General features: G+C 41.6%; 1 protein-coding gene across 1 annotated transcript in view; it reads left to right on the top strand.

The window, feature by feature from the left end:
• Nucleotides 1-14,362, top strand: part of PSME4 (proteasome activator subunit 4) — a 106,939-nt gene that overhangs the window by 21,377 nt on the left and 71,200 nt on the right. Inside the window, exons 4-5 of the mRNA XM_084829244.1 lie at nucleotides 11,096-11,140; nucleotides 13,032-13,181. Of these exons, the coding sequence (XP_084685370.1) occupies nucleotides 11,096-11,140; nucleotides 13,032-13,181 (195 nt within the window). The remainder of the gene's footprint in view (nucleotides 1-11,095; nucleotides 11,141-13,031; nucleotides 13,182-14,362) is intronic.

Below are 14,362 nucleotides of genomic sequence, written 5' to 3'. Positions count from 1 at the left end.
CTCTGAGTTATTGAGGGGGAAATAACCCAGAGTTTTAACCTATGGTTTGTTTATGGGTTAAAACTCTGGGTTGTTTCTCCTTTAACAGCTAGTTCTGAGTTCGCACATCTCAGACAAGAAAGGAAGCAGAAGCGGTTGAGTGGTCAAGAGCCAGCGCTCTCCCTTGCTCCCACACATTCCTGAACAACCCATGGTTTGTTAACCATAGGTTGTTAGTTGTGTGCAGACCAGGTCTTTGTGTTTTTAGGGTCATTTTGTTTAAAATTCTACTATTTCCTTTTTCATTGCTTTGTTTTTAAATCTTTCTTTTTTATGTTCAGTTCATGTCGACCAGGCTTGTCTTCACCTAAAACATTTGTGCTTAATGTTTTACATAGGTGGTAAGGACATTTTTTTTGGTCTTTGTTTAGCTCTGGCCAATGTGTTAACTTCTTGCATGGTCTGTTCAACTGTAACACTTGTCACATACATGTAACTTTTCTGCATATAAGACTGAAAAAATCCAGTGTTAACATTACACCACAGTATATGGGAATGTCGCACTGTATTTATATCTGTGAGAAAATATATTGTGTGTGAAGTGGCTGAATCATATGGCTCTCTGCTAATGTCTGTTAACCAATAAATGTATTATTTAAAGGTAGTAGTTAAGGTGAATGTAAAGCTTTAATTATTAGGCATAATTTGCACAAAACTTTAGAAATGCATGAATTTAACTTATCACAGAGGTTGGCAGAGTGGCTAAGGAGCAAGAGTAAGGAATAGTTGCATTTTTAAAATAAACTCAAGTTTGAGACGTACAGTACAGTTCTGTGCACTGAAGTAAGTCCCATTTTGTTTAGTGGGGCTTACTTCCTAGTAAATGTGTTTAGGATTCCAGGGTTAAAATATAAACGTTTGCTATTGCTAGAGAAGGGTCTGTGGTTTGTAAAAAAACAGCAATGTAACAATCTGCCTATATTAGCAACCATTTTTGCAAAGCAAGGTTTTATTTAATTAGATTATTGAACAATAGGCAAAATCTCTGGCAGAACTCATTAACTGAACAGAAAACCTTTATATACTTGTTTGACATGTATGGGAATAGTTACTTCCAAAAATGGCTGACCAACTTTGGGAAATATTTCTAAATAAACCGTATCTTTAAAACCTCATAAGAATAAAAGGTCCACTGGAGCCCCCCTCCAAGCTACTATCTAGTGAAGGATCCTGTTTTCCAGAGTGGCTTCCAGGCTCTTCTAGGAAGCCCACAAGCAGGGCATGAAGGCAGTAGCCCTCTCTCACACTTTGCCATGTAGCAACTAGCATTCTGAGGCATTGTTCCTGCCTCTGAACATGGAGGTTCAGTTTTGCTCCTGGGCTAATAGCTATTCTTTCCTCCATGAATTTGTCCCTTCTAAAGCCATCTAAGCTAGTGGCCATTGCTACATCTTGGGGCAGCAAATTCCCTGAATGAATTATGCATTATGAGAAGTACTACTTCCATTTGTCTGTCCTGAATCTGCAGCCATTCAGTTTCATTGGGTGGTTCACAAGTTAGTTTATTGCATTTATACCCTACCTTTCTGTCAAGAAGTTCAAGGTGGTGTACAGGAGTTGTGTCCCCCCCCCCTGCCCAAATCTGGCTAATCCTTCCATTGACCCTGTGTGGTAGGTTAGGCTAAGAGAGAGTGAGTAGCTTGACATCACCTGCTCAGCTTCATTGCTTAGTAGGGGTTTGGACCTGGATCTTTCTGGCCTATCCAACGTTCTGGGAGAAAAAGTTCTCTCCACATTCTCCATACCATGCATATTTTTATAAATCTCTGTGATATCCGCCAAAATGCATAGATCTTTCCTTGTAGAGAAAATAGTCTAACCCCATGATCACTTTGATTGGCCTGTGCTGCACCTTTTCCAGCTCTACACTAACCTTCTAGTTGTTCAGTCGTTCAGTCGTGTCCGACTCTTCGTGACCCCATGGACCATAGCACGCCAGGCCTTCTGTCCTGCGCTCTCTCCCGGAGCATGCTCAAGTTCATATTCATTGCATCCGTGATGCTATCTGGCCATCTCATCCTCTGCCGTCCCCTTCTCCTTTTGCCTTCAGTCTTTCCCAGCATCAGGGTCTTTTCCAGGGAGTTTTCTCTTCGCATTAGGTGGCCAAAATATTGGAGCTTCAGCTTCATTATCTGTCCTTCCAATGAGCACTCAGGGTTGATTTCCTTTAGGATGGACTGATTTGACCTCCTTGCAGTCCAGGGGACTCGTAAGAGTCTTCTCCAGCACCACAGTTCGAAAGCATCAATTCTTCGGCGCTCAGCCTTCCTTATAGTCCAGCTCTCACAGCCATACATTACTACTGGGAAAACCATAGCTTTGATTAGACGGACCTTTGTCGGCAAGGTGATGTCTCTGCTTCTTACTATGCTGTCTAGGTTGGCCATAGCTTTCCTCCCAAGGAGCAAGCGTCTTTTAATTTCACGGCTACAGTCACCGTCTGCGGTGATCTTGGAGCCCAAGAAAGTAAAATCTGTCACTGCTTCCATTTCTTCCCCTTCTATATGCCAGGAAGTGATGGGGCCAGATGCCATGATCTTCGTTTTTTTAATGTTGAGTTTCAAACCAGCTTTTGCACTCTCCTCTTTCACCCTCAACAAGAGGCTCTTGAGATCCTCTTCGCTTTCTGCCATTAGGGTGGTATCGTCTGCATATCGGAGGTTGTTGATAATTCTCCCAGCAATCTTAATGAAGCTGTACCATAGATTATATACTGGACATTTTATTTTCAGTATCTTTCCTAATAACCTGTAGCATGGATTTTGCTTGTTTTACAGCTGCTGCATGGCAAGTTGACTTTCAGTGAGCTAAGTCCCACAATCTTTCTTGCCTGCGGTTCAGATCCCATCAAATAAGATATATGATGCTAGAATTTACACTTATTTATGCTGTACCTCACTTGCTATTGTGTGGCCCATTTTCACCCATTTTCAAAACATCCTTGGTGCCCTTCATTGCCTGCTTGAATTTCATCATTTTGAATAATTTAGCATCACTTAAAAACTTGGTTATACCATTTCTCACCCCTGACTCCAAATCAGTTCTGAATGTTCAATAGCACTGGCCCCAATACAGATTCCCACTGCTTCCTTCCTTCCGTTGCGAGAACTGTCTGTTTCCTCCCATCTTCTGCTCATAAATCTATTAGAGGACCTGATCTATAATAGGATCCCATGACTGTTAAGTTTGCTCAGGAGCCTTCATTAAAAACTTTTGGAAGTCCAATTATATAATAGCTGTTGGACCACTCTTTTCCATATACTTCTTGATACTCTTAAGAATCTCCCAAAGGACCACACTTCGCAAAGGTTTTTCTGATTTGTCCTCAGTAAGATTTGTTCTGCTATGTGTTTAATAATTCCAGCTTTAATAATACTTCCCAGCAGTTTACTCTGCATAGTCATTAGGCTAACAAAGCTGTGATTTCCAGCCCTCAATCTCTTCTTAAAAATTAGTGCTACATTGGCTAACTTTTAGTCCTTAGGGAAGGATGGTGATTTTGGTGATGTTGCACATTTTTGTTAGAAAACCAATAGTTTCACATTTGAGTTCTTTAATAACTCTTGGACTCTCTGGACTCTGAGCTGTTGATTTTAATTTGTTAGCTTGCCCTAGAATTTCATTTCTTGTCATCTGTATTTGATTTGTTCAGCCTCTCTTGTTGGAGAAAAATTGGTTCAGGCATGGGTATTTGTCAACTTCTCCCACAGTGAAGACTGAGGCAAAGAATTCATTCAGTTTCCTTATTCAGTAATTCTTTTCATATCCTTTGTTATCTAATCTAATGCTCTAAATATCTGCCTGGGTAGTTTCTTGTTTCTGATATTTTTTTTTATAAACTTGTATTGTTTTTCCTAATGATTTTAGCAATGTGCTCCTCAAGTCTGTTCAGTTTGTTTTCCTTATGTCAACAAGTTGATTTGCCAGGAGTCATTGGTTCTCTTTATTTTTCTTATAACTGTAAGGTAAGGTAAAGTGTATTTATATGTTGCTTTTTGGCCATAGGCCCTCAAAGCAGCATACATATAATTAAAAATACAACTAAAACATCTCTCTGCATAATAGAACTGGCATCTATTGAGATGCCAGATTTGTATACCAAGGAAAGAGGAGGGAGGATGACTAGCTGAATGTGAGTTAAAATTAGATCACATTAAAAATATAAGGGGCATAGATGTTTAGTGCTTTACAACAAAAGGCAACTATGAAGCAGAAAATATTGTGTTTCTCCCCCACAACACCTTAAACAATAATTAATATTTCAGGCAGATTCTAATGGGACTGCTCTGCCTCCATTTGTTCTGTTTTGCTCGCAGGAACCAGTACTTTTGCAATGAGGCTTTGGTGCTTCTAAAAATAAACCCAGAAACAAGCAGAAATGCTCATTTCTAGATTGGGAAGGTCAGCCCTTCTGCAAGCTCCACTGATCTGCCCTTTTCCAAAATGAATCTAACCTCTGTATTTATACAGCACATTTTGAGTATTTAGAGAACTTCACATATATTATTTCAGTAATCTGTACAACAACCCTAGAAGGTAGGTTAGTAGTAACCCCCCCACCCCACCCTGGATGAGTTTGTGGCAGAAACCTGACTTGAAACAGGGACTTCCTGGTTCATAGTGCAGTCTTTTAGCTGCTTAGGCTGCAAATATGTTGTAGCTTCTTAAATTTAAGGTATAAATTTGTATAGGACTTATCCTTACAGTTAAATTGTTGTTTGTTGCTTGTAAACTGAAGGAGGCAAGGCTACCCAATGAGTCTGTGGCTGGATTAAAATGTCAGCATGTTCTTTCCAGGCCCACGGTCAAAAAGTTGGTATAATATTTTGTTCTGAATGGTAGAGTAGCCAGAGTATTGGACTGGAAGAATCTCTTATCTAAGTTAGTTCCTTTACATTTTGGCTAATGAGCATAATAGATTAGCTGTTTTTAAAAATTGTATTAAAGATATTCCCTTCATGCAGCAGAGAGTTTCGAACATTTATGGCTCACGATCTTGATCAAGGGTGCACAACCTGTGGCCTGAGGGCCACACACAGCCCACACAGCCTTAATTACAGCCCCCAAGGGTTGTAATTGTTGCTGAATTACCTCCCTCGGAGATCCTCAAACTGATTGCTCTTTCATCACAGGAAAGAGCGATCTGTATGAGAATTACTGGGGTGGCAGAGAGAGGGCTCTCTGCTCCTTCCCCCAGCAATCCTCATACACAGTGCTCTTTCTCTGCTGCTCCTAGCAGTGAGGAAAGAGTGATCTGTTTCGAGGATCACTGGTGCATGTGTGTGTGTGCATGCATGTGGCTCCTGACAGCTGAAAGGTTGTGCACCCCTAATCTAGATGGTTAGTAAAGCTCTATATTTGTTTCAGGGCAATAATGAAGGTATTAATCAGTTACAACTCGACAGCCAGTCATTCCCTCCTCTTTCTATCTTTGGTGCCTTCTCCTTTTTCTGAAATGAGAAAGATCAACTTGGATTCCTCAGAATACTGTGTCTTAAAGCTGACCTATAATACTTCAGGATTTTCTTGATAAAAATCTTTGTTGCTCTTTCTCTTGACATATTGCATCTCCATTGGCAGTACTACCAGTACTTGGATTTTAGTTTGTATTTGCCTGACATGGTTTCCATTTGAGCACAAGCATCAGAGAGCACACAGATTAGAGAGCACACAATAATTCTTGGTTACTTGTTTGGAAGTCTGTAAAGTCAGATGGGATGTTTTGTGTGGAAATAATGCTGAATCGCATGCATCGTTTGGTTCATTCAGATGTGATTTATGCACTACACTTGAACTCTCACAGATAATAATCCAACTAGGCCTTTGCTTACAAAAGCTGATCCCATAACAAAGTTCTTGGTCTTTAAAGTTTTCAAAGGTCTTCATTGGCTGTGCTTCAACAGACTAATATGGCAACACTTCTAGGATTTGGTGTTTATAAGCCGCACTAGAAGAGTGAGAGGAGGCAGGATTCCTACTCTTCAGTCCTATGGTGACAGATGAGGCGCAGTCAGCTGCTGCAGGAGATCCAAGCTCTTCTCATGTCCCTCCTAGATCGTGTTTATAGGCACGTGGGTACTATGGCATGAGATACACAGGAGTAAGGTGACATAAGATCAGTTGTGCCAACGAGCTGTTTAAAATGCTGCTAGCTCCTGCACGTTCTTGATCCGTTGTTATTCAGAGCAACAACAACGTGGGTGTAACAAGATGCACTTCTATTCTTTGCTTTGAAAGTCAATGTGGATTTCTAAAGTTTTTGCTTGGTAGACCTCTCCCTAAAGAGTAATTTGTGAGTTTGAACGTATGCATAATTTCAAACAGCCTACTGGTCTTGGCTGCATGGATGTTGCTGCATCTGCTGTGCCCCTCCTTTCATCCGAGGCACAATGTTCTTGCTGCAGTCTTATTGGTACCCACCCTCTCTTCTCTCGCTGCCCCCCCCCCGAAAATCACTCTAATCCCTCAGTTTCTTCTGTATTCGCAATAAGACTAGGGTATGGTGCACTATTGCCAAGTTGCTACTGTGTCATAAACATCAATATGCCTGCTTACCTATCCTCCCCTCATAGCATACATCTCCTCCTGACCTTAACACTGGGCATTTCTTCATTGCCTTGCCTCAGACCTTTCTTTCCTCTGCCCTTTTTTTCAGGCCTTGTTCTCCACCTACCTTTCCTTCGTGCTTTTTTCTCTCAACTCATTGCTTATTCTCAGAGTTCAATAATCTCACTTGTACCCCTTACCATAGTGAGGGGGTAGCTGGGCTTTGCTAAGTCCTGGGCTTCATCTGCTTGTCAGAGCAAGCCGATGTACCTCTGCTTCCCGTCTCCAGCTTGGAACTGTACTGGGGATGCAGAGGTGTGTGTGCTGATCAGGTGCTCTGAGTTTGGAGTGCCAACTTGGCACAGAGGCAGAGCAAGCATCTGCCCTCCCTCCAGCTCTGAGCTGTTGAGGGTGGTGGCTTGTTTTCTCCCCCCAGCTCCAAGCTTAGAGCTGGAGAGGGAAGCAGGAAATTTCCTCCTGACCTTGTGCTGTGCTTTAGAGATGTAGCACAACGTCAGAGACAAGACCCCTTGTCTTACTTCAGGTTTTCTTTCTCAATTCATTGCTTATTCTCAGGGTGTCTTTGTGACAATTTTTGGGTTGGCCAGTAAAGCCAGCCATAAATTGTTGACCTATTGTTAAAGGGCTTTCCACCTGAACCCTTCTTTCAGCCTGGTTGCCTCTGGGCACTTTGTCCCTTATCTTCTTTAACTCCCAGAATCTCTGTGTGGACTTTTAATCCCAGCCAAAATGACAGTTTTCCCTTTGCTCAGACAAGCTGTATCAAAAATGGCCCCGTGTGCTAAGCAGCAGAATATTGCAACTCAGTCACAAGTGCAATACAATATAGATCTGTATCATTACATTAATGGTAATGATAATCATGATTATGTCCTGAGGAAGTTGCTTATTTTTCTCTATTGTTTCTATGAGAAAGAAGCCATTTTAGGGCTAAAATCTGTACTTTTAAAGGGAAATTGCATGTTTTTAATACTTATTGAACAGAAACAACAGATGCCTATAGTGTACGAATACTCCTAGTTAGAAACCCCCGAAAATGAGCTAATTAAAAATCCTAGAAAAACTGGCAAGCAGTTTTGTTTTTATTAATGTATTAAGCATTTGTATACTGCCTTTCCATAGTTTGATGTCCAAGGCAGCTTACTTAAAATAAGTAAATGATCAATTCAATATTAATTTTTATGTATTCATATAAAAATATAAAACCAGAAATCCAACAATTGCTAAACATAGCAGAATTAAACCGATGAAGGAGCAGTAACTAATAGCAACAATAAGTTAGACACCTGAGAGAAAACAAGATTTTTATTTGCTTTCTAAATGAAGCAATGATGGTGACATTTGAATTTCTGGGGAGGGCAATCCAGAAGTATGGCAGAGGTGTGGCAACAAAATGGAGAAGGCCTCCTAGTCACTACGATCCTCACTTCTGAAGGCAGGGACACACAGGGCAGGGCCTCCATTGATTACTTCAGTGGATGAGCAGGTTCATATGGGAGGAGACACTCCTTAAGATACATTGGTCCCAAACCATTTACGTTTTAAAAGTCAAATCGACACTTAGAATTGGGCAGAAACATGCAGGTTACTAAGGTATATTTTTTTCAATCCATAATAATAAAAGAGGATGTGTCTCTGTCCATCTGTCAGTGCCATAGTGCAAACACTGTGAAATCTAGATGCTTAAAGCCTGGTATGCATACTAAGGGGACCCTAGGGGTGTGCCCTTCGGGATTATTTTGTTCTTAAAATGTGTTAATTTAAATGTGTCCGTGTGGTTGGAGCCTGCAGTAACGTACTCAGCCACTAGGTGCAGACTTTCCTAAACAGCACATAGCTTTGTCGTCCATAGAAGTTGAAACTAGGGGAGATTAGTAGGCTGAAGGACAGAGTTATAGGCCTGTCCCCGTCCCGCTGGGTTCCCCCCTCAGGGGAATAGAGTGGACACACCCCTTCCTCAGGAGTCTGTAGGGGTGCACCATGGCAGGGGCTGTGCCTAAGAGTGCCAGTAGGTGTGGCTTCACTCAAATGGGGTGGGTGCACAGTGTCCAGCTTGACAGTTGCATAGATGTACTTGAAGACTTCGCTGTATCAAGGTAAAGACAATTCTAATCCATGCAAAACCGGGTCTGTTGGCTAGTATTAGGATAATGTGATCAGGGTGACAGGTCCTGTCAATGACATTGCCACCATATTTTGAACCAGTTGAAGTTTCCAAATATTTCAGAGGTAGACCAGTGCTTAATGCATTACAGCAGTGGCCATGCTGACTGGTGATAATGGGTGTTATAGTCCAATACATCTGGAGGGCACTAGGTTGGAGAAGCCTCAGTGACTCTGATGTTTCAAGAGTGGCAAGGTCACTGTGGCAAGATCCACAGTGAGTCGTGTAGTTGACAACAAAACAACAAGCTACAAACCTGCTCCTTAAGGAGGAGTGTAACCCCATCTGCTACAAGGTGAGCTTTAACATCCTGGTCCTCACTTGCAGTATCTCTAGTCCTATACGGCTGTTCAGAATCTGTGTAGAACAAATACACAAGGAGAAGGAGCATACTAGGCCTGCCCCCCTCTTCATGCATTTCCATCACCCTGTACTCATGAAGAGAAGCGCCTCCTGGAAAATCAGGGTTCTGAATCGCGTGGAGTGCCTCCACAGATGCAGAAGGTGCCCCTCTCCAGACCATCAACCTACAGGGTGATGGAAATGCACAGGGAGGGGGGCTGGGGGGTTAGAGCCCTCCTTCTCAGGTGTTTATTCTACACAGATTCTGAATGCCCAAATAAGGCTTCTGTCTTATCCAGATTAAGCTTTGGTTTATTAACTGTCAGTCATCCCACTGCTGATAGCAGGAATACATGCAAGTCATCCACTGCCCTATCTGAACCAGATGAAAAGGTGAAAAAAATTTGGGTGTTACTAGCATATTGATGACACTATGCCCCAAATTTCTGGACTATTTCTCCCATTGGTTTTGTGTAGGACAGGAGTGGGCCACCTCCAGAGGTCCGGGAGCCCATTTCCTGCCTTCAGAACTCACTGGGGGTTACCCCCCCCTCCGGCTGCTGAATTTGCTGCCAAATTTGGTAGCACAGCAGCAAAAAGGGGCAATTTTCCCTTTAAACAAGGACAAACCAGCCCTTTCTTGTTGCTGCGCCACTGAATTTCAGCAGCAAACTGCTACATGTGTTCCCCAAGACAAGGAAAAATCAAACCTTTTTTGCTGCCTTGCTGTTGAATTTCAGTGGCAAATGAGGTGGTGGAGGAGCATTGGGGGCCGCAAAAAAGGCTGGGGACCTCAGCCTGTCGGCCATGTGTTGCCCACTCCTAGTGTAGGATGTAAGAAGCATAAGGAAGAAAATAGAGCCCTGTGGAACTCCATACAAAATTGCCATGAGAAAGGGCAGAATTTCTCCCGGCAGCACCGTTTCAAACCTGCCCATTAGGTAGAAGCAATATTACTGAAGCACAGTGCCTCCAGTCCATATAGCTGGTCCAGAAGGATAGTGTTTGTCAAGATGCTGAGAGTTTTCTGTATCAAATCTGGACTGGAAAACAGAATGAAATGAGTCCAGATAATCTGCATTCTCCAAGAGGGTCTGGAGTTGAGCTGCTGCCACTGTTTGAGCACATTGCCCAGAACGGGGTATTTGTGACCAGTCAATAGTTACTACAATCATCAGTTCCTAGGGATGGCTTCTTTACACATAATATTCATAACATGCAATAACTCTCTGCTGTGGCACCCTGGTTGTGGAATACCCTCCCCTTGGAGGCCCAATTGGTGGAGACATTGGTTTTGTTTTGATGCCAAGTAAAAACATGGCTTTTTACCAGAGCATTTGAGGGCTAAAGGCATTCCCTAGCACATTGTTTTAACTGTTTTAGATGTTAACTGGTTTTAGCTTGTTTAATAGTTTAATATGTTTTTAGGTGTTTATTATTGTTTTATACTGTTTACATTGACTTTATCTGTATGCTGCCCTGAGATCTTAATGATATAGGGCAGGACAGAAATGTTTAAAATTAAATAAATAAATAAATAAATAAATAACTCAAGGCATGTATATTAACAGGGACAAAATATGAAAAGTTTGCAGGTAGGATGCATTTTAGTCTATATACTGTATCTTGGAGCTTTATTGACTATTGTGAGATTTTTTTTAGTCTTGCTTACTTTCAAACTCTGATACAGTGATAGTGGCTCAGCTACTTAGTGCAGAACATACTGGTGGTTATTTCCATATGTGGTTCAGCAGATAATCAAGGAGAAGTAAAGAACAAAGTCAGGAATCAGGCAAATCAGTTTTAATCCTTGTAATTAGGTCTGCATCGTAAAGGAAGATTAACTGCTGCATGTACACAGATGGTGTCTAATTGCATCAATATCATCTTAGACTTTGTACAATCATGTAGTTGTCTTAATCTGCTTCACTTGAAATAGGATGATGTAATTTATCTAACCTTTCTCCTTTTTTCTCATTTTAGCTCTGTAGAAAGCGTTTTGAAAACCCTTGTGAAAAACTGTCGACCGTAAGTATTTTGACACTTTTGAAAGCCTTTATGTACTGCTTAAATATTTTTTTCTCTGTGAAGTCATAGATGGCAAGACAGCCCTGCATGCATGCGGGACTTCCCTACTGGCCTTTTATGGAAGGGGGAAAATCCTGTGTGTTCATGGGCCTTTGCCATCTGTAGCCAGCAACAGGAATCTTGTGTGCTTAAATGGCTATGGATGGTATATTTTAAATTCTTGCAACTTTTGGATGGGAATAGATTCCTGAGAGTTTAAATTGTGCAAGTTTTTTGTCCCCCTCTCCCCCCACCCCAGTCCCCGGTCTTAGTTGCTCAATTGTGAAGGCTATATAGTTATTTGTGGTTAACAAATATGTTGGCTATGGTGTAAACATACTTGATATAAAATTGTTTAGAAACCTCCCCTGGTTGAGAACTGCCCACATCACATTCCTAAATGGAAGTGCTGGGACAGGTGGTTGGACTTGGTGACCTTTGAGCTTGTTTGTTCTATGAATCTATCGTTCTGTAATCATGGCCCCAAGATGTCTCCTGCATCGTTTTAATAGACTCTTTAAAATAGAATAACACACACAGTGGGGAAGCAGTTGGAATTGCAGAACTTGCCATTTGCATGCATCTGAAATCAAATAATCTGCATTATACTAACCTTATAGATAGCATTTCTTCCAGTTGACTTTGATTTCAGCACTGTTAGGTGATCTGGACAAGTTTTGAGCAGTACTTCCCCAGAGACACTATAAGCTTTGTGGATGGGCTGCGAGGTGAGTTCAGTGAGAACTCAACTTCAGTGAGTTCTGGGGACAGTAACGCAAAAGGAGATAAGCTTGTTTCTGTTTCTATTGATGGATTGTAGTTGATGGACTGTCCCCAAAGAGAGCATTCTATTGTTCTGTCCCCTATAATTTAGGAGTTGGTGCATAAAGAATATTGTGAGTGTCATGTAAACTGGCCTATTATCAATGGAATAAATTATAACTGTGTTGAAATTGTCACTAGCACTTGCCATTTTATTAATCATTTATAGCTTTAATTTAAAAAGTTGAACAAAGATCAAGTTAGGAAAGTGAATTCTTTCCCTCCCTTATTGTCTGCCCCATTAGGTTTATGGTAACGAGTCGGACACGACTGAACGACTGAACAACAACAACAACAACGAACACTGCTCACATTTTGAGGGGAGGAGAGGGGCTGTACCTAGTTGCCACATTTCCTATCTATTTGGCGGTATAGAAATGTGACAACTAAAATAAATAAATATTTGATCAGCATGAGAAGGGGCTCTATGCATGTGAAGATACATGAGTATAAGCCTCCACAAGAGGGGGAACTCTGGGCTAATCAGAATACCCCCCCTCATGTGGAGGAGCTCCATGCCCTTTCTCACACTTGCCAGACGTTCGACTGGTGGGGTCTTAGCTGCTGGGCACAGCGGGGCGGGGGGACATGACTAGTCTACGTGGCCCCACAACTCCCTTTTGCATTCCTTTAATGTATGAAGGTTGTTCTTTTTTTTTTGGTCCAAATCCCCCTGTACTGATGAGACCATCAGAATTGTTTTACTGCATCAGTACATCTAGAATAGTGTTTGATTTCCAACAACAGGCAGCAAAATACTGTAAGGAAGGCCACAATCAGGACCTGTGATGTCCTTCTCTTGTTTGTCTCCTGGTTTCCAGTAGTCAGAGCATCCTGCCTCTGTACACAGAAGGGTCATTTAGCTTTCATGGCAAATAGCTTCTACGTATCTATCTTCCATGATTCTGTCTGAAGACATCTGGACTAGTGGCCATTCCTGCATCTTCTGGCTGTGAATTCCATGCATTTAACTATATGTTGCTGAAGTACTGTTTGTGCACATTGGATAATGTATCCCTCTCCTCTTTAGGTATTTTCCAGAAAATGCCACAGCAGAGATGTTAGATGAATGGCGTCCGTTAATGTGTCCCTTTGATGTTACCATGCAGAAGGCCATCACTTACTTTGAACTGTTTCTGCCTACTACTCTTCCTCCAGAACTCCACCACAAAGGTTTCAAGTAAGTTGGTCTTAGCACTTCAGTATTTTCACAGAATGATCTATCTCATGGAAAGCTTGTTGCTTGTTAATTGGTGGCTAGTATTACACATGTAATAAACTGCAGTATTATTCTACTGTCTTAATAATTGTATTTTGAATGTCAGATTGTAAGGGGCATGATCTTACCAGTTTGCCTGAGAGTTGCTTTTCCAGAATTAGCTCTCATATAATTGTTACTGTAATTTTATCATTTAAAGCTCTAATTATTTGAGTGGAAAACTGATGAAGTGTCTATAGTGAACAGTACTGCCTGACTCAATTCTTCCTAAAGTGCTGGTACCAAGAATTCTGATACTGGAACGTCATTATTTTGATGTATTAACTCTGATAAATAGTTTATTCTGGTGCCCAATCATATTGGAGCCTTGAGGCTTAAGCAGATCAAGCCTATTGTTTTCTAGTCTTTTGGTTCAGGCTCCAGATCCTGTCTCTAGTGGGAGTTGAGGCTGGGCATTTACCAACTGCACCACCTTCTCTATTTTGCAGGTTGCACCATGGAAGGTCAGAGGCAGCATGAGAGAACTCTGTATGCCTTACCTCTTCCAGGCTAAAGGGGCCCATTGAGGAGCTTTGCTCAAAGGCTCCCAGAATCCTGGAGCTGGCACTGCTTTGATTAGTTAGGTTTTTGTCATTGACATGTGTGTATATATAGGTTTGGCACATTATGATTTGGCTTTCCACACTGGAACACTTAGCGTAATGTGTCTTTTGTCAGCACTGTAATATTTTCAGGAATGATAAAATATATAATGAATGATTTGTGGGTCTTTTAAATCTTGTCGGTCAAGCAAATTTAAAGAACTGGATCCAAATATCTGCATGACTAGTTGTGTCCAAGGGAGCTGTGGGTTTCACAAATAGCAGTCCTCCATGCCACAGGACAACCTTCTTTTGAAGGTGTGTGTGTGTTCAAAAACAGTTTATGATATGTTGACTTCCGGTTGGAACTGATATTGCTCTGGCAGCTTCCGTGGGAGCTTTCTCAAACAGCTTTTTAAAAGGTTGAAAAACCTTTTCATCTCTCCCCTGGAATTAAAGGGGGGGCAAGGTGGAATCTGGACAACATCTTGGAGAAAATTACCCCCCTCGAGATAGTAGGGGGGCTGGATTCCAGGATTATCTCCCCAGAGTTTTACCAAC

Source organism: Heloderma suspectum, chromosome 1 (genome assembly GCF_057233095.1).
Source record: "Heloderma suspectum isolate Gila_16-S chromosome 1, 16-S_ref, whole genome shotgun sequence".
Taxonomy (NCBI): domain Eukaryota; kingdom Metazoa; phylum Chordata; class Lepidosauria; order Squamata; family Helodermatidae; genus Heloderma; species Heloderma suspectum.
The sequence above is the reverse complement of the archived record's forward strand: the minus strand, read 5'-3'. Positions and strand labels throughout refer to the sequence as shown.